We start from the raw sequence: 23,766 nt of genomic DNA on the forward strand, positions 1-23,766 counted from the left end.
ATTTAATGACTTTATTAAATTCTTCTCCAAACATTAACAAATTATTATTTTTGAAATTAAAATAATGAATGCTGTGAATTTTTTTTTATTATTATTTGTGACATTTTTTCCTATTTAATAAAATAAAGAAATTAAGGTTTAAGAATTTGAATGAGTAAAAAAATATTTAAAAATATTAATATCACTTTCAGTTAGTAACTGAAAATAAAAAACACTAATATCGATAGCTTAATAGCTATTGTTTCAGCTATTTCACTAAAAAGTGTTATTTTAATAAACTTTTAACTAAAGAAACAAGTCTTTGTAGTAATGTATATTATTTTTAGATTTTTTTTATATTTATCTTTATGAGTATATACATTACTAAAAAGATGTCAAATGTCTTTTTTAAAAAAGAAAAAAGAAAATTAGGTGTGTATGTGGGACGGATCAAGATGGATTTTTCTTTAACCATATTCAGCCCAAAAAATCTTTTTCTTTGAACTAACTCAACCTGATGAAGCCAAAAAAAAAAAAAAAACATTAACTTAATCAAAACCTGATAATATAGGGAAGAAGATCGAGTTAACTTAATTATTGATAAAAATATACTGATTTTAATATTATATATAGTTAAATAATAGCAATAATGAAGTATAAAATTAAAAATATAATATATTTTATGAGATATATATATATATATATATATATATATAAGATCAATATAAATTTAAAATTATGATATACAAAATATTATTTATTAAGGCTTAAATGTTATTAATAAAAAATATTTTTAAATGTATAAAATTTAAAAGAATAGACAAAACTGGGCCAGATTGGGATAACTTGAAATAATCTAATCATAAATAATTTTTAAAAATCAAACCCCATAAAATTAATATCGAACTAGACTAAATTTGTGAGATGAGCTAATGAAAATAATTACAAAATACTCGTTATTTAACAATAATTATAATATATCCATAAAATTTAAGATACGAACTTAGATATTTATAATTTTTAATAATTTTAAAAATCATAAGATTAATTAATTTAATCACTAAATTATCTCATTATATTTATGATAATATATATTAAATTTTATATAATTTAAACATTTGTATTTATGCTATTCAAAATTTAATATTTATTTATATTGTAAAAATACAACAACTATTATAATAAAGTAATATAATAAAATATTAATTCAGATCAACTTAATAATAACCTTCAAATCAATCATTATATAAAAATTTATTAAGCGTAAAAGTTTAAATTCAAGATCTTATATGTGCGGAACTTATTTTGTATGAATTTAAAAAAAATATATGAATATAAGGTAGCATGGGCATTGTAGAGAGGTAGATGTACGTGTCCGAAATGAAGTGGAACAGACACTGTATGCGCCGAGGTTTGAGTTAGATTCTTACTTTAGCAAATGTTTATTAATTAGTTGATCAAACAATCTGGTAAGCTCGTGATTGGCCACTTATACCAAGTTCAAATGCATCAAAAGAGTGGAGCACGCAAGTGTCACAGAAACATCCATGCTTAATTTTCTAACCTAATAGCATTAAGGGAGCCTCCAATGTCTCATACTTTCCAGTTGTTGGTTGGATAATCAAATTAATTAACAGTCCTTGATGGCTTGGGATGATAAACAAATGAAGGGATGGGTCCAATTGACCATTAAATTTAGAATGAGTTAATCCGCTATTTAATGGCTTTGATGCTGCTAATACATAACCCATCAAAATGAGTTAATTGGTTGAGACTTGGAGAGTTTCTGGTCAAACCAGCTACTTGCATGATACACAAATGCATAATTTATGTACTAGTGGCTTGTACGTATATGTGTAAGAATCGTGTGAAGCAGAAAAAAGAATGTTATATGGCTCTGATCCAAAGCCAATCATTTTGTTTTATAGGACTTTCAAACCCGTCCCATACTCCTATCACATGCATCACATTCTCAATCCTCGTCTTGATTTTATTACAATATAATAATAATCACAACACAAAAATAGTAATTAATAAAACAAAATGTCTAATTTCTTTAATTCGGAACTGTTCACGAGTCAAACAAGTGAAAGGCTAATGAAAATGAAGAAAGGCAAAGCCACCTTTCAAAATTGTAGTTTCTTAACAAACACATAAAAAGGCAAATGGAAATGAAACTGCCAGAGAGACACTTGCAATCCCTTTGGGTCCCCTGTGGGGGTGTTCTTGGGTCGTGTTCCATATTTTCACACACTTTCTTCTCATTGGGATGTCCGCAAAAACCCCTTCTTCTCTCTCTCACTCTCTCTCTCTTACCCTTTTCAGTGTCTCCTACATTTTTATTTTATTTATCGTCAAAATCCCATGTATAAATAGACCCCAAACACGGAACAAACACCTTAATATCGAAACACACACACCAGTTCTACCTCCTTGTCTCACTCTCCCATAACCGATCGATCTTACAACACAAGCCCATGGAGGACCAAATCCACGGCCACACTAAAAGAATAAACCCCAATTCCCCCACGTGCTTAAAACTCTTCGGCTTCAGCGTCCACGACGTCGACGACGAAGCCGAAGCAGTAGCACTCGAAGACGCGTCCGACTCGGCTGTCAAAGCTGCATCACCGGATTCCGGCGGAGGAGACGGCGGCTCCGCCGGATTTCCCCCTTCCTCCGGCGACCGGAAATACGAGTGCCAGTACTGCTGCCGAGAGTTCGCGAACTCGCAAGCGCTCGGTGGACACCAAAACGCGCACAAGAAGGAGAGGCAACAACTCAAACGAGCGCAATTACAAGCCACTCGAAACGCCGCCGTTTCGTTCGTTCGGAACCCGATCATCTCTGCCTTCGCCCCGCCGCCGCACCTGCTGGCCTCGCCGGGGCCCGTGGTGGTTCCGGCGGCGGCGCCGTCGTGGGTCTACATGCCGCCACGTGCGGCGCCTCCTCCCTTCCACGTGTCGGTTTCACACGGTTGCGTGTTCCCTTCGGCGAACAATAGCAACGGCAGCAGCATCAGTACCTGTAACGGGGTTAGTAATAACTATAGCATTTTAACGGGTACGAGATCCGCAGGTGCAGGGGTTTTGCCGTACGCTGGCGGAGCAGGGGATTCATCGTCCGCATTGTCAACGATGGGCTCGCAAGTACAGGCTCGGGCCCACTATGGGAGGGTTGATGGGCCATCTCTGAGTAGGTTATCTAAAGGAGATGTGGGGCCCAATTTTGATGATGGTTTCGGCTTGGACTTGCACCTTAGCCTTGCTCCGCCGTGACGGCACGGCTCGGCTTTGATCGGCTCCGTTTGGAAATGAGTGTAAATGAATGATGATGTAGCCATTTCAAGATGAAGCTTTAAGCGCCGCATACAGGGCATGTGTGGCTGCTGCCTACCCTTCACATCTTGTACATTTTTCTACATTTATTTGTTTATTATTATTATTTTTCCCCTCTCAAGCAACTGATTTCTCTTGGCATGAATTGCAGTCATGTTTTGCTCATTGGCCACATACACTAACTCCTCCAACTTTTTTCTCTAATTAGTATCATTCAAATTTTGTACAGGACCTATCACCATTTATATGTTGATACTTTTGATATAATTATGTTTATCTGACAAAAAAAGAAAACGCTAAGAAAGTGATTAATGAAACTAAATGCGTAAAATTTAATTTTTCAGCAAGTTTATATTGGAAAATTTCCAATACTTTTATTGGGCAAATGTGTACTCAGATATCAATAATGTATGTTTGTTCTTTCTTTGATTTTCCTTTCCTTAAATTACTATATAGAGGTCAAAACTGTTAAGACAGGTTGGACATGTCATTAGACAAAAATAAAGGGGGTAGGGCTTGTCATGTTACAATTAATATGAAAATATCTCCCATTTGTTTGAATTTTCTGCCGAAATTTCTTACAGTACACAATTTTAAATTTACATATTTTACGGCTAATTAAATTAGTCAACTTTGAGGTGAAAATGGAAGAAAAATAAAAAAGTACCAGAATATGCTTAATGCCTTTGCATGTATTGTGTTGTCCTTCGGCTTTACTAAAACCTACAGGTTCATTGATAAACGGTTAACATAAATAAGTGCTAGTAACAGTAACGGCTAACGAATAAGTATTGTTATTTTATTTTCTGACAATTTTATAAAATATTTATTTTAATTATTAACTTTATAAAATTTTATTTACTTAAATCCAATTTATAAATTGCTCATTCTATAAAATATATTATGAAGTGCATTTAATTAATTCAATTTAGATAAAATTTTCAACAACCATTTATAAGAAAAAGAGTCTTACAACAATAGAATTTTACAGTTATAATACTCTCATACACTATAACTTAATCTAAAATTGACCCTAGTTTTTTTCTACAATAATTTTCATTGACATTAAAATTAAAATAAATGACATCTTATAAAGTCATAGAAGTCACATAAAATTTTTATAAAGTCACATGCTAAAGTACATTACACTTTCAGCAATCTCATTTTAAAATATTATCTAGTGCGACGAACTTATATAATTCAACTGATCATAGTTTCATAAATACTTTCATCTCCAGTCTACCAAGAAGAATCTCGTGCTCGCCTAAGTTACATCTCTAAATCAATTATTGACCAGAGGCATAAGGAACAATTGTTTTATAACCTTAATAGTTATGACACTGTTTTATTTATCATATATGAGGTGTAATCATTCCAAGTTTCACGGTAAAGATTGTAGATAATCATTATATATATTGTTGAAAGAAAATCGGAGACTCGAATAAACAATTAAGGAAGCGTATAAATCTATTTTGAATGAATGATTATTAATATAGTTTGATATATTATTTCAAAAACATGCGTTACAAAAGAGGAAAACACAAAGATTAAGAAAGAAAAATAAAGCGTGTAAAAGTAATTTCACTTCACAAGAAATGAGAAGTAAATTTTGTTATATATATGATTTCAATAGACACAAAATAAAATTGTAAGAAAACATAAATATAATAATTAAGAGACTTAACAAAGCCAAAGCTTTTATCAAAAATAAAATAAAATCAATTGATGCTCAAATTTGTTTACAAGAAATTTGATGATGAATATGGGGTGCACATCTCATAAACTAATATATGTTATATTATATTTTTAATAGAGAAAAAATAAATTTCAAACATTTATATTCATTGAAATTTAAATTCAAGACTTCAAGTTAAATTGGAAGGCTTTTTATTAATTAATTCTCAAAACTTTAAGTTAAGCTAAAAAAAATTTCTACTAGTTGATTCAATCGTTCTTTTTAATCTTATTTACAGTAAAGAGATAATTAATTCAAAAGTAATAAAAGTATTTATATTTTAAAAAATCATAACAATAAATAATTAAATAAATGATTTATATATTAAGTAAATAAAAAATATATATTCACAATAATAAATGAGTATCTCATTAATACAAAACTTATATTAAATATTAATATAAGAAAATTAATCAATCTATTTATTTTTTATTTTTTTATGATCTAGATGAAAAAATATTTATAATTTGTTATAAATAAGAATAGAAGAACTATGTATGTTGTAATATATCATTGATGACTTATATAAACACATATTTATTTAATATACTTTTTTAATTATGAACTAAAATTTATTAAAACTGTAAAAATATAAGAGAGAATATTAAATTAGAAATATAAAAAATAAAATAAAATCTATAGAAGTGTTTTAGAAAGAATGTATCGCTACCGTTATGTAATCCTTTGACAAGATGTTGTGTATATCATGAATATTAATATAATTGATTGTTTTCAGATGTTGAAAAAGTAAATAGCATGATCCCTAATTTCTAATTCGTTATTAGTTAATTTGCTTGAATGACATTAACCCAGACAAGAAATAAAATAAAAATAAAGAACGAGAATCTTGAGATGAAGATTGATTTAATTTCCATAATTTCCCCAATAGATTTATAAGATCTTTTTGCCTCTCAAAGAAGGTGACATATATCATTGCAAGATTTCTAGACTCTAAAAGCTCCAACTAACCCTTGGACGGTTTGTTGGTGCCTTCTTTTCATCTTGACTAGGAGTTAGAATGTGGGACCAGTAATATGCTGACCATTTTCTGTGTTTGGAAATGTTCAATTTGATTGGATATGAGGCTATTAAAAGTAAAGAGCTTGAGGCTAACGCCATAATCTTTCATTGTCTCCCACAATTCACTTATTAACCTTGATATCTAATCAGTAGGTTGATGTCTAAAGACAAGGAGGCTGATAGATAGAGAGTATTTAATTTGTTGAGAAGATGGTACACAGAGTAGCTAGCTTCTCATTTTGAAGAGACTTGTGGGCAAGACAAACCTTACCTGCATCCACTAAAAGGATGAATAGAGAGACCTAATGCATTGGAGCGAAACGTTTGGAATCATTCCATTTATAGCATTTTTCATAAATATTATACCCATAAATTAAGGGGATGACTGCATTTTCTTGTGTAAATATGCCAACAAACAACAAAATGTCTAGGATTTTCTTGTGTAACTCTTCTCCCTTTCAAATTTCTTAACATTTCACAAAAACAAATCGCTCAAATATGATTTCAATCCATAAAAATATTTCATTTTTATTTTGTCTATAATAATCTTTAAAATCTAAGAACGAATAAAATTTAAATAGACACTAATTTAAAATGTATGTGTACTTTCAGAAAAATATATAATATAAGCAAAAATCAATAGGGGGAGAGAGAGAGAGAGAGAGAGGGCTGGGTAAGCTTGAAAGAGACATGGTGACAGGTGGTATACACAAATTCTTCTTCTTTGTCCTTTCCCAACTTAAAGTTAAGTCAAGAAATTTAATAAATATTTAATAATGGAATTATAATAACACAGGGTCGGTGCTTTTGCAATCCATTATTGAGATCTTTGATACAAACATGTCCAACCCAGAAAGGAAGATTTGGCTACTTTAATTGTTAAAAATTAATGTGGATGATATCATCTGCCTAGCTTATTAACCACAGACTTGGTTTCTATCTTAGTTGAATACAGGTGGAGTTGGTTCCCATAAAGGATGCTTTTTCTTTTCCCTTAATTTGCAGGTTTGAAACCTCTTGGTAGTTTTGGTTTGATTTGTGCAAGAACGAAAAGGATGGCTCATGGTCATGGTTTAGAAGCATAATGATATATTTGAAAACTTAAGCAGTTGGGAAAAAGTTTGTTCCTTCTTTTGAACTTTTTGACATTTTAGTACGTTCACCCTGTGGTTGGTAAGGAAAGGAGCTAAGAAAATCTAGCTTATTCCCACACCTTTACCTCATCGAATTAACGCAATACTAATTCTGAATTGGGCACTTATATACATGGAACTAACACAAACGGTTCACGCATCCATGCAAGTCCCTCTCCAGTGAAGCTTTCTTGATAAAGTTTTCATCCTTTAATAGCAAAAACCAAATATTGGGCAATTGAACAAAAAAATAAAGTTAATCCATCTTTTCAATTGATAGTCACCACAATCCAATTAGGGGTCTGATTAAGTTTTGACATGTTTGACAATTAAATTAGCTTTCTTCTGACATGTTGGGACTACGGAATTTCTTTCTTAGTGAGGTTGTCAATTTTCTTTATTCATTAAAATTGGCTTGAACTAGATAGAGAAGTTTAAGAGAGATGGTTCAACCATCACATTCAGTGTATTATATATGTATAATAACCAATAACAAACGAAACCACGGTGTGTTTAATTTTATATAAATCGGTGCCTTGAAAAGTCTCTATTTATGCGTGCTATAGTTTTCCCACTATTGGTCAATAAGGATTTCACAAGTAATATGTAAAGGGACATTGCAAGAGTTGGAAGCTGACTAAGACTATAATTTTCTTCCATTTCTTTCGCACAAATTTAGAAATTGATTGGCTACCACATATCCGTAACGTAATGAGCGTGTGGATTGGGAAGATATTAGCTGGTTATATTGTCAGTATGTTGCAAATGTTATACAACCTAGTTCAACCAGATGAAGAATTTTTTTATACCACCAATAATATATTTTTAAATTAAGTAAAATTTTAAAATATAAATTAAAAATATATGTAAATTATAAAATGAATATTTGTAATTAATTGAAATGAATAAATAGTGTAAGTAATAAGTATTTAAGAAAATTCTAAATTAAAAAAAAACTAGTTATTTGAATTTATACATAGAGATATGAAACAAAAAAAAAATTCATATAAAATTTAAAATAATTAAAACTAAGATTTGAGAAAAAATTAATGTAAAATAATTTTTTAAACTAATTACTGTGCTGAGAATTTTAACAAACATACAAATAAGTATTAAATAATGATAGAGTTACATGTCATAAAAAAAGCAGGATAAAAAGTGCCTATATATTTGAGAATGAAATTTTAAATTTATAATGTAAAATTCAATTAATAATTGATCCAATAAGTCATATATTAATTAGAAGTTATTTATCTATATGTATCCATCACAATGCACCTTAAAAAGGTGTAAAATTTGAAAGAAAGAAAAAAAAGTTTTAAAATTTACTCATTCTTTTTAGTAATGTAAAGTTACACAACTCTTCATAAAGCATTAAATATTAACAAGCGCTATAAGTTTCGAAAAGTAATTGACACAAGGAAAGGATTAAGTGTGTTGCTTAATTAGGTCATTTGTATCTATTGAATATGTGTATGAGTTCCATTTATCATCAACTAATTAACTGGTGGCGCCTACCTAGCAAGCTACTCTATATAGCTATAGCTTTCCACAAAGCTCATCCGTGAGAATAGCTTATGTCTTCATATCTATGGCACCTTAACGCTACTTTGTTCAGTTACTAATTTAATCAACCTATAAAAAATTTGAATTTAGATCCTCTTCCGTCATGGCATGGTAGGACTAAGTTGTACACCCTTGTCATCGTCCACTTTCCACGTTCACTTCCTTAACTCATTCACTCCGCACCACAGGGAAGCACAAAATACACAAACATTGCACTGGGCACTAGCACTAGCACTTGATTGGAAATGCTGAAATCAACATTTTCCTCCTTTTTCTTCTCCCATTCTGCGTGATTGGGTTTGCTGAGTCACAGTGAGAGACACTTGCTAATGCTCCCTCCTTCAACTTCAATTTCAAGACCCTTCTCTTCATACCTCATAACATCAAAACCTTTCTCAACCAACCCCACCCCATACCCTCTCCATTACGAAATGATCATCAATCGTCCATCCAACTCCCACACTCGCCCTCCACCTATTCAATCCATTGACACCCCTTCTCAATCCTCTCCCGAACCCGACGACCCCACTTCCGAACTAGGCTTGGCTAGCTGAGTCGATCAGAAACTCGCTTTTCTTCATCCGTGACAGTCAAATTCAAATGAAAATGAAGTTGGGAAGAAGGGGAAGGGTACGTAGGAAGAGAGTTGGTAGTAAGGGGAAGAAGGATGAGGTTGGGGGTGGTGATGACAAGTTGGTTTTTTTTTTTTAGGAGAATGAGGATGGTGCAAGCAAGAATCTTACGAAGAAGGTTGAGGAGTTCTTTAAGGGTTTGAAGAAGGTTCCTAACCATAAGACTGTTCAAGTTGGAGAGTCATTTCTTTCTTCAAGGATGACCTTCTTTTTGTATGGATGGTCTACAAGTCAAGGGCGGGGTATATTCGTTTAAGTGAAAATTGAATTGGACGGTCTAAATTCCGCTGTAATAGAAGAGGATCTCATCTGAAAAATTTCTCTCTCTAAATTTATAGGACCTGGTTCAAGATTGAAAAGCATTACCAATATTAATTATAAGCATTGGCTTGGTCATCACCCTGGGAGAGAAAATAAGTAGTTAAATGATGCAACTAATAAGAAATCGTTCAACCTTTAAGCCACAAAATTGAATTTATATCGAGTCTTCTAGGCCGTTGAAAAGAGAAATAAAAAGTTGCTTTAGAAACAAAAATTTAAACATTTTACTTTTCATTTTTTTTATTTTAAATTTTTTCATCTCCCATTTCCTTCCATCCAACCAAAGAAAGATTTAAGATAAATGAACTGTTGTGATTGTTTTAATGAAATGAATATTTTTTAGAATATTTTTCATCATTATATAAATATTATTTAATAAATCAGACAAAAATAATATTGCAATGAAGAGTTGCATTTCCCGGATCATCTGCGAGGAAATGTAACCTGTGGATCGCATTGAAAAATTTCATTTCACCTTTGTTTTTTTTTTTGGCAGTTAAACCAAACTACAGAAATGTTACATTACCAGTCTATTTCATGGCATCCCATTTCAGCCGTCCATTTCTGCACAACCAAACGAAGCGTAACGTGTCAAGATTTCAGACTAAAGACTATGCTAAAGGATGAGTTGTAGCTTTTTTTTTATATATTTACCTTTTAATAAAGAAGATATTTGCAACTGTCTTCTTGAAGTTAATATAGGTACTATTTGTAAGAGGGTTTGGGATTTATCCCAGCAAAATATTAGATTAATTATTTAATATTATTGTATCTTTTCCTTTTCCTTTTACATGTCCCTTATCGATGGTGCTGCATTCTTCCCAACTCACTAACGTCATAAACACAGAATATGTGAAAGAACCTGCTACAGCCTTTTTAATACCCTCAATCAAACTTCATTATTCACTATGCTGTTCGTACTTAAAAGCAGAGATAAGACCTTTCAATCTTCCATGCAATATGAACTACTTTCATAATAACTGAAAAAGGCTTAGATGTTTTAAAGTTCTGACATGCATAGCATACTTCAGAGGAAGTAGGTAACATAAGTACATAACTGTTAGCACTAGGTCTTTCAAAGGTTCCAAAACCAAAAGCTCTTATTGATCAAATTAGATACAACCATTTGCGGGGCAATAAATCAGGCCAGTTTGCAGACAGAATATTTTAGGTCTCTTCTAGCTTTGAAAGTTCCTCTTGTACTTGTTCGGAAGGTGCTTTTATTTTCTAAAGACATGCAATTCTTGTTTGTTTTACTGTTATATAAAATTAAATTTTTAATTAACAATATATATTTTAATAAAATATACAATTTAAATTAATTTATGTATGTATTTTAATAGTATTTAATGATTTTATTTTAAATCAAACGAACATGTAGATGGGACCCAAAATTGTTCTCTGAAAAGAGCTTGAGTAATAAGGTGACATGATTTTGAGATAAGCAATTTATCCAAAAGCAACCAAAAATATGAACCATCATCCTTGATGACATTTTTGTAGGAGAAAATGGTGATAGTGTGTTCCCAGTCCCCACTTGAGCATTTTTCTCTTATGGCAATACAACATACAAAGAAGCTCATGGGTTACGAGGGGACAAGATGGACGGTGTCTGTGAGTTGGGAATGCATGGGACAAATTAGTTGTGATGAAATCAATATCATCACACATCACTAGGCACTGCCTATCATAATATATGGCTTACTCAAACAATTATCCCAATCTATTGAGAAGATACGGTGTATTGATAGAACTCAGTCCTGAAAGTAGATCTACTCATTCCCAGTTGGTACCAACTCACCGCAGATCTATCTATCTCTCTATCTATATTAAGATATTTTTAAACATGTACTAATAGAACTAGCAGTACATTTACACGTCATTCACGTGGGATGTCTCTCATAAGAAATGCTACAATATTAAGAATATACCTACTAAAAAAAGTTAAATTCTAGTTAGATTAATATTTTTATCTAAATGAACCAAACTCATCATCAAGTTTAAGTTTAGCCATTTAGTTAATATTCATTAAGCTTTTTATTAATTATTATAAAGTTAACATTATATGTTAAACTTTAATATGCGTGTGACCATATTATTTGTTTCATCCTCCTAGCATAGCGATGACAGATATTTCTAGTGAGAGTATTTATATAAATACATGTAGAAATGTGATTGCTGTTACCATTTGTACCTTTAATAAAATAATTCTAAACTTTCTTTACGAACATTAATGCTTTGAAGCATGATTTTTGTAAAAACATTTGATAATTTTTTTTGTGTTGTATTCCTATTCACAGTTTCAGTAATTAATTAATACAATACTTTTTTTACTTTAAAGGATAATATTACAATTCATCTTTAGAGTTGTCTTAATTAGACTTCTAGTACCATTATTTATCCATATTTAGTTTAGACACTTAGATTAGAACTTGTAACTTAACTTTATTTTGATTTTGATGGTGCATTCAATATATTGTTGGTTAGATTTTGTTTGTAAATTAGAATATGGTTATTGTATATTCCAGTTGCTATTTTTCAAGTGTTCTATTACTATAAATTTGGCTTGATTGAAAATACTTTCTTAGTAGTTAAAATAAGAAATTAAGTCACCATTTATTAGTGCGCATATAAGCATCACAAATAGCATAACTTTTTTTTTTTTGCAATTTATTTATCTACTAGCTAAGTAAAGCATCAGAAATGCTTCTAATTTAAATAGATTTTTTTTTTACCGATATCGTTATATAACGACTAAAAAAATCTAACCTATTTTTAACTCTTAAGAAAGCCTCAATTTGCTGTTGTGCATAAATACTATCACACACATAAAAATTACGTAGCTAAAATATTTTACTAATATTACACACAACTACGTTGAACTTAATAGTATACGATTAAAGTTAGATAAGTAAGTAGGTCTTGATCAGATGATGGTCAAAATCATCTTCTTAATGTTGCGGTAACTACAGGGAAGTGAGGATAGTGCACTTGGAAACTGATAAACGATGCTTAAGTTATGGAGGACAAAAGAAGATAAAGTATTAGAATGAAAATTTTTTACTTGGTATGTGTGGGTTGCTCGATATATTATTCAATAGTTAATATGGGGCCAGATCCACTCCACATTATGTGCAAGATATAGGCATGAAATCTAGGTTCTACAAAATAATCTTTACGATATGCGATTCATCTTTTTTTTTTTTTTTTTTTTAGGTCAAACGATATTCGATTCATACAAGTCTAGGTTCGGGCATATATAATACATAATGGCCTGTTGGGCTTGAATTTGGATTGTTAAATGTTGCTTATTTTCTAACATGGGGTAAGCATAGCCATGTTTGTTTTCAATAAAGATGGGTTAGCCAAGGTCCTAGTGTGAAGATTGTGATTATTCCAAGCTGTTTATGGTGCCAAGTTTCTTAGGTAGGCAAAAGTCTATTGTGCTATTTTGTATTTCATTTTACTATGACATTTTGTCTTGACTTTTTTTTTTTTTTCCCCATAACATTTTGTCCAGAGTTGATAACCTATTGGCTATTTGAGACATGTGACGCCTATAGGGTTGACATCGTTTATGTATTTAGGTAGATGGTGTGATATGATACGAGAGATTAAAAATTTAAGGTAGCAGAAATATAAAGATTCTGCAGGTATAAATATCATTTTTGAATTGAAGCCCAAATTAGAAAGTTACTCCACTAATAATATCAACAAAGCATTTGGAAAGGAAGGGCATACAATCGAGTCCATGACCCCACCAAGTAGCATGTTGTTCGTTTAAGACGTTCTAAGAGACGGATGAATAATGAAATTAAAGAATGGATGCATAACATTATTGTAATTGCTTACTTGACTAATATTATTTGTATGTCACAATTTTGTTTCGTTTTTTCATTTCCTTTCTTGGGAGGAATTAAGGATTAGTTCAACGTTAGTGGGCATTGATGATGTGTGATTAAGGATGAGTATGTGGTAGAAGAAGTGTTTAAAACTATAATTGCAAGACATTCACTTCTTGCTTATATAGACCAAAATTAGTTGCTATAAATATTTTGGAGATGATTTAATTTAGTTTTGTAACCTTGCCACTTTAAATGGTATTCCCTGGTAAGGTTAAGTTTTATGTTATAGATGTGCTATTTATTTTTTAAATCTGATTATGTAGCTTACTTATTTGATATAATTCATTTTTTCTAAAGTTTGATATGACTTTATAAAAGTTTTACTCACCACTTTTCTAAAATAAACTAACAAGTCCAAACTTTTTTTGCTATAAAATCTCAATGTGAAATCACCACTTTTAAAACGTGTTATTCCAAAACAGAACTTGTGCTGTTTAATTAAAGTAAATTAAATATAATTAATTTTGATATAATTATTTGAATCGTTAGATGTAGTTAAGTACGTACATAAATTAATTCAAATTGTAGATTTTTATTAAAATACATATTTTACTTTAAAAGGTGCAAGAATTAATTTTCCAACTGAAAAATAAAGAGTGCTTACAAAAATTATCCAGAGTTAAAACAAATCAACCATATACTCGATACCGCCCAATAGGTCTAACAATATATTTTAAAAAAGAATTTAATACTATAATAATAATAATAATAATAAAGAGATACAGCAAAACCATCTATATATTAATGAAGCAATTAAAGTCGCACGAATTAAATAGCAGTATTAACATGGATATAGCCCAAAGTGATGTTGACTAGCAGATTCATGTGGTATTTGACTTGGTTGGATACACTTCCAAGTGAAGTGGTTTAAGAACGATTGCATGTTTGAAGGAGAGGTACGTTTTGCTATTTAAATTTTGGTTTAACTGTTCTTATATTGTTCAAAATGAGAGCCTATATGGAAATTCCTGATTTATATATTCCGGTAAATTTATGGATTCCTCTGTTATTTGATCAGGGTTTAGATACTAAGATATCCAACCATTTTGTTCACATTATTTTTGTAACATCTTTGATACCTTAAAACTTCAAATATTTGTCTCATTCAAGCCATGTCCTATTGACTCCAAATATAGATTATCTTGTGTATTCTAATCCTTATTCAAGGGTCATTATTTGTATTCAAATTATGATATTTTAGGTATAAAAGAAAAAATTAAAAATAATATTAATTAGATGTATTATAATATTTTGAGATATTCACGGTAAAACTTAAAGCATTCATCTTTATTTACATTAACCATAATCTTAACTAATTAAAGAAATAAATCATGATAAAATAAGGAAATACAATAAGGAATATATCCTAAAAGATCATGACAAAATTAAGGAAAATAATTTTAAATAACAATCCAAGATAGAATTAAATATTTTAATATATTTTAACAATTTACCAAAATCATGTTCATTTTTTCTGTGAAAGGTGAGAATTTGATTTTTTTTTTCCTTTTTTAATTTAATTCAACTTATACCTTGACTCGTTAAACCCATTTAGTTAAACTAAGTCGTAGGTCTCAATGCGAACATGTTGAGTCTCGCTCTAACTAAAAACTTTCTTCGTTTAGGCCTTTGCAACGATTCGTGCCTCAAAAGAGTTTTTTCTAATCTTTTTATTTTTTTCAAATGTTTCATGCCAAAGGTAAGAATAAAACCTTACATTATGAAATTGAATTTTCATATTTGAACGTAAAAATGTCATTAATATTTGTTAACACTATTTTTCACCATCATTTATATGCAAAAAAATAAAAAGTTTCTAAAAATTCATCATCATTTCTTTTATCCTCAAAATTTGATACGTTATGTTTTTATATTGAAATTCACTTTTTTTTTTCATTATTATTTAAAAATCTATTTCTCCCCCTCAAGTATTTATATTTTTCACCTTTTAAAAATAAATTAATTATTTATATTTATCAACCAAAATTTAATTTTTATTTTAAAAATTTGATGAGAATCAACAAATTATAAAACAATTTTACTTTTTTTTATCAAATTTAATCCAATCTAATGAAAATTGTGCTCAAGACTTTATTTAAGTGATATCAAATTACTTATCACTCAAATTAACTTTCGTTGATGAAATAACTTCATTTAAATCATAAAAAAAAATTCATTTAAAAATATGTAAACATAAAATATATGCAATTATTTAAAGATATACAACATTAAAATGTATAATTTAATACACCGTCACCAAATTCTTAAATTATTATTCAATATATACAAAGACATTTTAAGTATTTATTATAATATAACCACAGTGATAAATAGTAATGTGTTATATTATTTATATAATAAATTCTGTACAACACATTTTATAACTTTTTTTTTTATCACATTCCATCACATTAAGTATTTTATCCCATATTCCTTTCTCTTTCTCTCTCTCTCTCGCTATTTTTCCTTCTCGTTTTATTTCTATCTTAATTATACAGTTTTTAATTTACAAATACAATTTCTCAATAATAGTTATATTTACAATAAAAATTAGTGTTTATCTAAAAGAATTTAAGATAACAGCATATATATTCTTCAAGCTGGCCACGAATTTACCATGAGGAAAAAGTAAGTAGAAAGAAGAAAAGACGTAGGATGGGGTGCAATATGCAAAACCTGATCCCCAATAATCCCAAGCCAACCCCAAAACCCATATTATCGTCTCGTTAACCTATTTAATTTGCTTAAACACATTATCATTCACGTCAAGGATCCTCTTTCTCTCTTATTCCTTTCAAAATCTTCAACCCTCAACGCTTGCCGCAGAGTGTAGGGTTTTCTTTCCCTCTTTCTTTTCTTTATGTTGTTATCGGGTCCCACTGAAGAGAGATGGATCATTCCATCACCGTCGAGTCCCAAGAGACTCAAGTTACGTTTTCGCGATTTCACCGTTTCACTTCTCGACTCTCAGAGCCATTGCACAAACAAAGCCACCGCCGGTGACGCTTCCCCATCTCCGGCGACTAAGTTCGACGACTCGACGAGAACGACGAGAAAGACAACGCCACGAATCGACGGTGGAGATGATTACGATATAGAGACAATGAGGAAGAAACTCGTGTTTGATCTGAATGTTGCTGCGGATAGGATACGAAACGAGATTTTGGGGAAAAACAAGGAGCAAGAAGAAGCGCCGGGAACGCCGTTTGTTGACGGTGGCAATGGGAATAAACGCAATTGCACCTCGAGGGAGCGGGTTGACAGCGCCGTTAAACCAAAACGGAGAAGGGATTCCTGGAACACGCAGAGGGCGAAGTTTTCTGTGCAGTTATCGAGAGAGAAGGTTGAGGAAGATTTCATGAAGATTGTGGGCCGTCGGTTACCAAGGAAGCCCAAGAAGAGGCCCAACCTTGTGCAGAAGCAAGTCGATGTGAGTTCAGTTTCATTTTTTCCGTTCTCTCTGTCCTTCATCCATTTTACAAGCTTATATTTTGTTGACCAATATAAGAAACAAGCCTATATTTTTAGTAGTGGGAACTGAATTTTACTGCAATTGGAAATCCTTTCACAAAACCTACATCAATGTGTATGGGAAATTATGTAAACGGAGTTTACGAAGATAAAAGCAAACAGATTGTACGTTCAAAAAGTAGGTTAAGAAAGAAAGCCTGAAAAATAAATAGAAGAGAAAGTATAATGAGATGTTTACTGTGTTTTGATAAACTCTCAACTATCAGCACCGTTATCTTTCTTCCTTTTTTTATCAATCATCGATTACAACTCTTTTTTTTTTTTTTTTTTTTGCGTACTTTAACTTAGTATAAAAAATATGTCAATACAATTTTGCTTTTTATGTTTGATGGTGTGATATAATTAACACAAAAGTTTTGAGTTTTGCGCAGAGTGTTTTTCCTGGATTGTTGTTAACAGAGGTTACAGCTGATATGTACAAGGTCCCTGAACCCCCCGTGCCTAACTATTGGAAGAGCAAAAGAAACAAGAATCGGAAGGGTAAGAATGTCTAAGATAGAGATTTGGATAGGTTGGTTTACGTTAATTGTTATAGTTGTTTACTGGACGTGTATGGTCCATTCTTTCTGTTTATTGGAATAGCCTCCTTTTTTTAGATGAAGATTTTTCTATACTACTCAATAGTCCAAGCAAGCACAGGATTTTTGATAATGGTCAAGGATTAACTGAAATTATTATAACAGATCAAAATGTCATTATTATTAAACCATTAATGAAATTGCATATCAGATGTGTTTGACAAGGTCAATTTTGAGAGAATAATAAAAAGGCTCAAAATGAGGAAAGAATTTCGATCTGGTAAAAATAAATCTCTTTCTTATATAACCCCAGTTTTGTTATGTGCATGGGGGTGTTAGTTGCATCAGGGAAGGAAAAATGAGTGTGTCCACGTGTACCTCATGTTGTATCTGTAATTTGTGAGGGTCAGCGAGTGAGTGAGAATCAAATTCGCGTGTGAGAGAGAAAAATATTTTAGAAATAATACTACTAATAATTTTATTATATAGTTACTAATAATTAATTTTTTAAATTTTATTTTCTTAATCTGTATCTAAGAATACAAGTTAAGAAACATTAAACTATTTTAAATTACTATAAAAATATGCAGTAAATATTTTTGTATGATTTTGAGATAATAAATATTCTTATCTTTTCATTTATTTCACAAAACTCAAAAATAGAAAATTATGTATCTAAATATTTCCAAAATCTCCATATTATTTATTCTTGTTTATTTTTATTACCATTTTTTTTTTATTTTGCATCACTTCAATCATTTAATTAAAAAAGAATTTTAATCTTTTATAAAGTCATTTAATTAAAACTGAATTTTAATCTCCATATCAGTGTTTATTCCTAAATTCACTTCTTTTAGAATTGAAATTAAGCCAAATATCAATCGGTCAAATGTGTTTGAGTCTATTAATTGTATATATATTTATCGTTATGTACCTTTATTTAAAGTGAAGCTACATATTTTGATAAACATGAATTTGATACTAAAATTATTTATTTGCTTGGGATTTATTAGTTAATCAACAAAAATATTTTTATTTAGTAAGTGGAAAAAGAAAATTAATTACGTAGCAGAAAAATTAAACTCTCTCCCAAAAGCTTCATTTAAGGAGGAAGAAGGATCTAACAAAAATAATTTGGATAAAATTAAATATTTATCATAATTTCTAATAAATATTATTTATTTTTCTTATTACTTACTTGAAAATACACATTAAAATACGGTTAAAATATTAATTAGTTTCTTCAGAAAAATGGTAAACTAACATCGTAGCACATAGCCCCACATAAGCATATGCTATTGTCAAACCTTAAATGGATGGAATACAAGTAGCAGATAAGATATTTTCAATAAATAAATAAAGTGAATGTGGCGTGAAAAACATAATCTTACTCTGAATTCAAGTTCAAGTGAGCAATTCAAAGAACTGCTAACATATTTGAAGTTCAACAATCAGCAACTCCTGCCAAAGAGGAGAGCAGGGTGGTGCTACATAAACTGAGTTTCTGTTTCATGATATGAGTCAAACCAGCACCAGTTATGAAGAAACAGAGCATCTACTAAAAGGGATTCGGGAGACGATGTAAAACAGTTCTGCTATTAAACATTTAAAAAATAACACCTTACACACTATACAATTATATATTTATCTCTCATATTTGTATGCACGCGTTTCAGAATTAGTGCTCAAAAGCAAAAGTTATCTCACTATGGATGTAAAACAACATTTTTCCTGAAGTAAAAACTAAAAACCAGTAAGAAGGAAGAGTGTTCTGTGGCAACTATCAAATGCATTTCACATAATAAAAGTCAATCAAATCACACTAACTAGGAGATAAGAGACTATATAGGCTACCACATTTGAATTTAAGTACCACCATGTACCAATGGAAATATCATAAGCAGAGTAAAAAGTTTAGCTAACTACATTTCTACAATGTTCTTTTTATGAACAAAAGAATGAACTAGAAATATCTAACTAATATTAGCATCAAAAGCAAGAGAAGAAAATAGTGGACAAAAATTACAGGATTTAAGTGTTCTAAGGTGAGGAAATGTGTAAGCTGAGAAAGTGAAGTAGCTTACTTCTGATTTTGTAAATATTATTCGGTTTAAAGGAGTAACATCCAAAATCCTAAATCAAACATATTTTCTTCCTCCTAGAGTGATGCGCCTTGCCATTCTCAGCGGCTTCAAGAACATTGTACAAATCAGCCGTAATCTCCGTTAACCACAACCCAGGGAAGAGTGTCTGCAAAAGAATAACGAAAATCACGGCGTTAAACCCTCCCCTCCCCTCCAACAAACTCCTTAACGGAAACTAAACATTGCTATATCACGTTACACATAAACCAATGCAACTTACATCTAATTGCTTCTGCACAACTCTGGGCCTCTTATTGGGCCTCCGCCGCGGCTTCCGGCCCAATATCTCCACGAAATCTTCCTCAATCTCTTTCCTCGATAACGAAACACACAACTTCACCATTTCCGTCGTGTCGGAACCGCTTCTCAATTTCGGCAACGAGCAACGCCGTTTCTCTTCATCAATCTTTAACCCTTTCCGATCACCGGCGGCGGCAACGGAAGCCGCACAGTTCGCTCTCCTCTTCCTCAGATTCCACGGCACCACAGCGTCTTCTTCTTTTTCTTCGTTCCTCAAAATCGCATCTTTCATTCTATCTGCTTCGGTCTTCAGATCAAGTATCAGCTTCTGCCTCACCGCCGCAATACCGTCGTCGTCGTCGTCTTCGTCGTCGATGTCAACGAATCGCCGTTTTGCGTCGCTCGCAGGCTCCAACTCCATCTTCGCCGTGGATTCGTCGGAGTTGGATCCTGGAGAACGCCGATCACCGCCAACGGAAGATTCGGCGGTGGCGCACCTCATCTTTCGTTGCTTCCCCCACTTCAAGAAGGGCAAGGAGAAATTGTGAAATCGGTTGGGAGTGGTCGCCATGGACTTGGCCCCTCTGTCTTCGCTCAAACCCCGCAACACCATTTACCAGAAGTGGAAAGTGGATGGCAGCGATTGAAAAGAGTGAAAATTTTCTCGCACAGAAGGATTGTGTGTTTGTGACTTTTTTGGTGGCGATTTGCAAAGTGACCGGGAAATGCTTATGCGAGAGAAAATGGTTTATATAGGAGTAGGAGTCGGTTTGAACGTTCGGGTTATTGGATTGTGAATGTTGTTGATCAATTAAATTGCAAAACTAGTTTAACACTGCATGAGTTGAGTAATTCAGTTAAAAATTCCTCACATTCTAGGATTTATTTTAATTGTATTAGAAAATTCAGTACAAAATGTTAAAATCAATTATTTCTTATTTAAAACTTAAGATTAATGAAAATTTTAAAATTTTAGGAATTGAAATGTTTAATTTATATAATTTTGAGAAGTAATTTAAAGATTTACTTAACTTTGATCCTTGGGTTAGAGTATAATGGAAATGTTTTGCTCTCTCAGTGTGGTTGTGGTTCTTTACTTGACTCCGGGTGACCACGTGGATTCTAGAGTTGTGTCTTTCTGAAGTTTAAAAATGTGTAGTTCTTATGAATTTTTTAAAATTATTATCATGTTTTAGTCTCTATATTTAAAAACATATTATATTTAATTTTTTTAATTGACATATTCTGACAAAACTTAACAGTTGACACCATCTTAACACACTCAATCAGTAAAAAACTTAAAAACAAAAATTACAAAAAAAAGGACCAAAAATTATTTAAAATAATTAAAATAAAATTTACTAAAACATGATAACTAAAATATTTAAGTTTTGTATGGTTGATTTTAATTTGGCTTACAATGATTTGTTTTATAAATGTAGTTCGACGTTAGACCCATTTAAAAGGTGGAAATTTTATTTAATACGGATAAATTTTGTGAAAAATTTTAAGGCACTTTTTATTTATGCAATGGTAACATGGTTAAAGAAAACCTCAATACAATTAAAGCCTAATTGAATGAATGTGATTTTTTTATTTTAAAAAATGAAACTGAAATACAGTTTTTAAAGTATTTTTAATGTTATTTTTTAAAATTAAATTATTTTTTTAAATATTTATCTTAAAATTAATATGTATTTTTTATTAAGGAAAAAATCTAATTTTAAATAAAAATAATACTAAAAGTACTTCAAAACTTATATTTAAGTTTCCCTGTGAAATCTTTATTTCAAGGGCTCAAAGTAAGCAACTCGGTAGGTCTTAAATTTGTGTATTGTTTTTCTCTTATTTAATAATTTTTTCGTTCACGGTACAAATATCACTAAATTTAGTTATTTAAAATAAATAATTACAAATATATTATAGGATTCTTTAAAATTTTAATGAAGAATAAATATATATTAAATAAAATTAGAAAAATATAAAAATTTAAATTGATATATATAACTCAGCATATAAAAAAAGGTTGATAATTTTGGGAGGAGAGGGCAGCAACTAGCAAGGCAAGGATTAGATCTACAACAGTGGAAGCTACTGCTTAGCGACGAAAGGAAGGTTGGACAGTGAGACAATGAGAGAAGAGAGATTTAGGCTGGCCCAAACCTAAAACAAGTGAAGCATTTGCCTTATTCTTAAATTACACCGTGTTAGGATAAACTTTTTATATAAAAAAAAATTAGTATAAAAAATGAATAACATTTTTCTTATAAATTAAAAATAATTTATATTTATTATTTTTTTAAAATTTTTTAATAACATCTCTCATTTAGTTTCTCTAAAATTTGAAGAAATAAATTATTTTTAATTAAAAAATTATTCATTATTTATACTTTTTTCTATAATTTTTTTTTATAAATTTACTTAAACAGAATCATAGTAAACAATTAGAGTAGTGAAACATTTGCTTTAATTAGCCTCCAAATAAATAAAGCTTTTCAAAAAATAATTTTTAAAGCAAGTACTTGCTTGAGAGCTTTAAATTAAAGTTACTAAATAGGTTTGTCTAACTAAGTTAATTTAAATTTGTTTAATAAAATATGAGACTTAAACTTTATATTTTTATCTAAAATTAAATTTGAATTTTTTAAATTGATTTAATTAAGTCTGAAGCAAAATAAGCTTGTAAGAATTCATAAATACATTAGATTTTATTTATTTTGAGAATTATTTTACAAACTGAAATTAGATTTAGACTTTTTAAACTTAATTCACTATATGCCACGAACTTACCCGAATGGACTGAATATTTTATTGGAGTTGTACTCTAAATAAATATTTTATTCCATGATGATTAGATCGATCACTTACATGTTGCATAACGTAATTATGCTACATTATTGTTTAAGACTTTTAAATTTTGCATAATTTTGCATAACCTAGTTGGATAATGATGTGAAACGAGGGACTGAGTATTTATTTGAGCACGAACAAGACTTTTAAATTTGTTAAGTTGTTGTTGGTATTGATTTGCTGTGTCAGTTATGCCGATAGCTAACAGAGGTGAAGTTTGAGAAACCTGTGATTTGTTTATAAGATTCCCAAAGAATGAGTGATGATGAATTAAATAATAAAGAAAGTGGCTGCTATGAATGTGCTTATCCCAAAGGTAAGAATGGTGTAGAAATTTTGAAGCTATATATGGTGCTTGTGTACTGATGAATTATTTTATGCAGGGTTGACATAATAGAAACATGCAAATGTAATTTCAGGTTGGTGATTGGTAAAAGGTATTGGTAAGGTGCTGTGGGGCTGCCTCTTGAACCGTATCAGTGGCTGTATTAAAGGGTGAGCATTCCTTATGGCAGCCAAATGGAGAATTTTAGAAGAACGGAATAATGGCTTTTCTATACAACTTTCTGAATTTTTTTTCACTTCTTTAATCTTCTGACTTGAAGGAAATTATTTTGTTTAGAGCATGAATATCTTTTACATGTATAAATCAAGGTAGCACTGTAAGTTACAAAATTTTCCTTTCGAGTGTTTAAATGAGACTCAAACTCAACACCCATTGACCTTTATTGAATTCATAAACTATATATAATTTATACAATTGCAAAATATTAATATTTTACATTCAATTACACTGATCATACATTTTACAGCAAAAAATCCAAATCCTTAATTTTTATTCTCGTTTCATATTT

General features: G+C 30.6%; 2 protein-coding genes across 2 annotated transcripts; one reads left to right on the top strand and one right to left on the bottom strand.

The window, feature by feature from the left end:
* Positions 1-2,386: 2,386 nt before the first annotated feature.
* On the top strand, positions 2,387-3,459 carry LOC113869874 (zinc finger protein GIS3-like). The gene has a single exon (XM_027506378.1). The coding sequence runs from the start codon at positions 2,457-2,459 to the stop codon at positions 3,255-3,257; it is 801 nt and encodes a 266-aa protein (XP_027362179.1). The 5' UTR covers positions 2,387-2,456; the 3' UTR covers positions 3,258-3,459.
* Positions 3,460-19,811: 16,352 nt separating this feature from the next.
* Positions 19,812-20,675, bottom strand: LOC113870340. Its single transcript, XM_027506933.1, has 2 exons — positions 20,043-20,675; positions 19,812-19,928 (listed from the first exon to the last, which is right to left on the bottom strand). The coding sequence occupies exons 1-2, from the start codon at positions 20,673-20,675 to the stop codon at positions 19,812-19,814; spliced, it is 750 nt and encodes a 249-aa protein (XP_027362734.1).
* Between the last annotated feature and the right edge of the window lie 3,091 nt (positions 20,676-23,766).

This window comes from Abrus precatorius, unplaced genomic scaffold (assembly GCF_003935025.1).
Source record: "Abrus precatorius isolate BTA unplaced genomic scaffold, Abrus_2018 Scaffold6, whole genome shotgun sequence".
Classification (NCBI taxonomy): Eukaryota; Viridiplantae; Streptophyta; class Magnoliopsida; order Fabales; family Fabaceae; genus Abrus; species Abrus precatorius.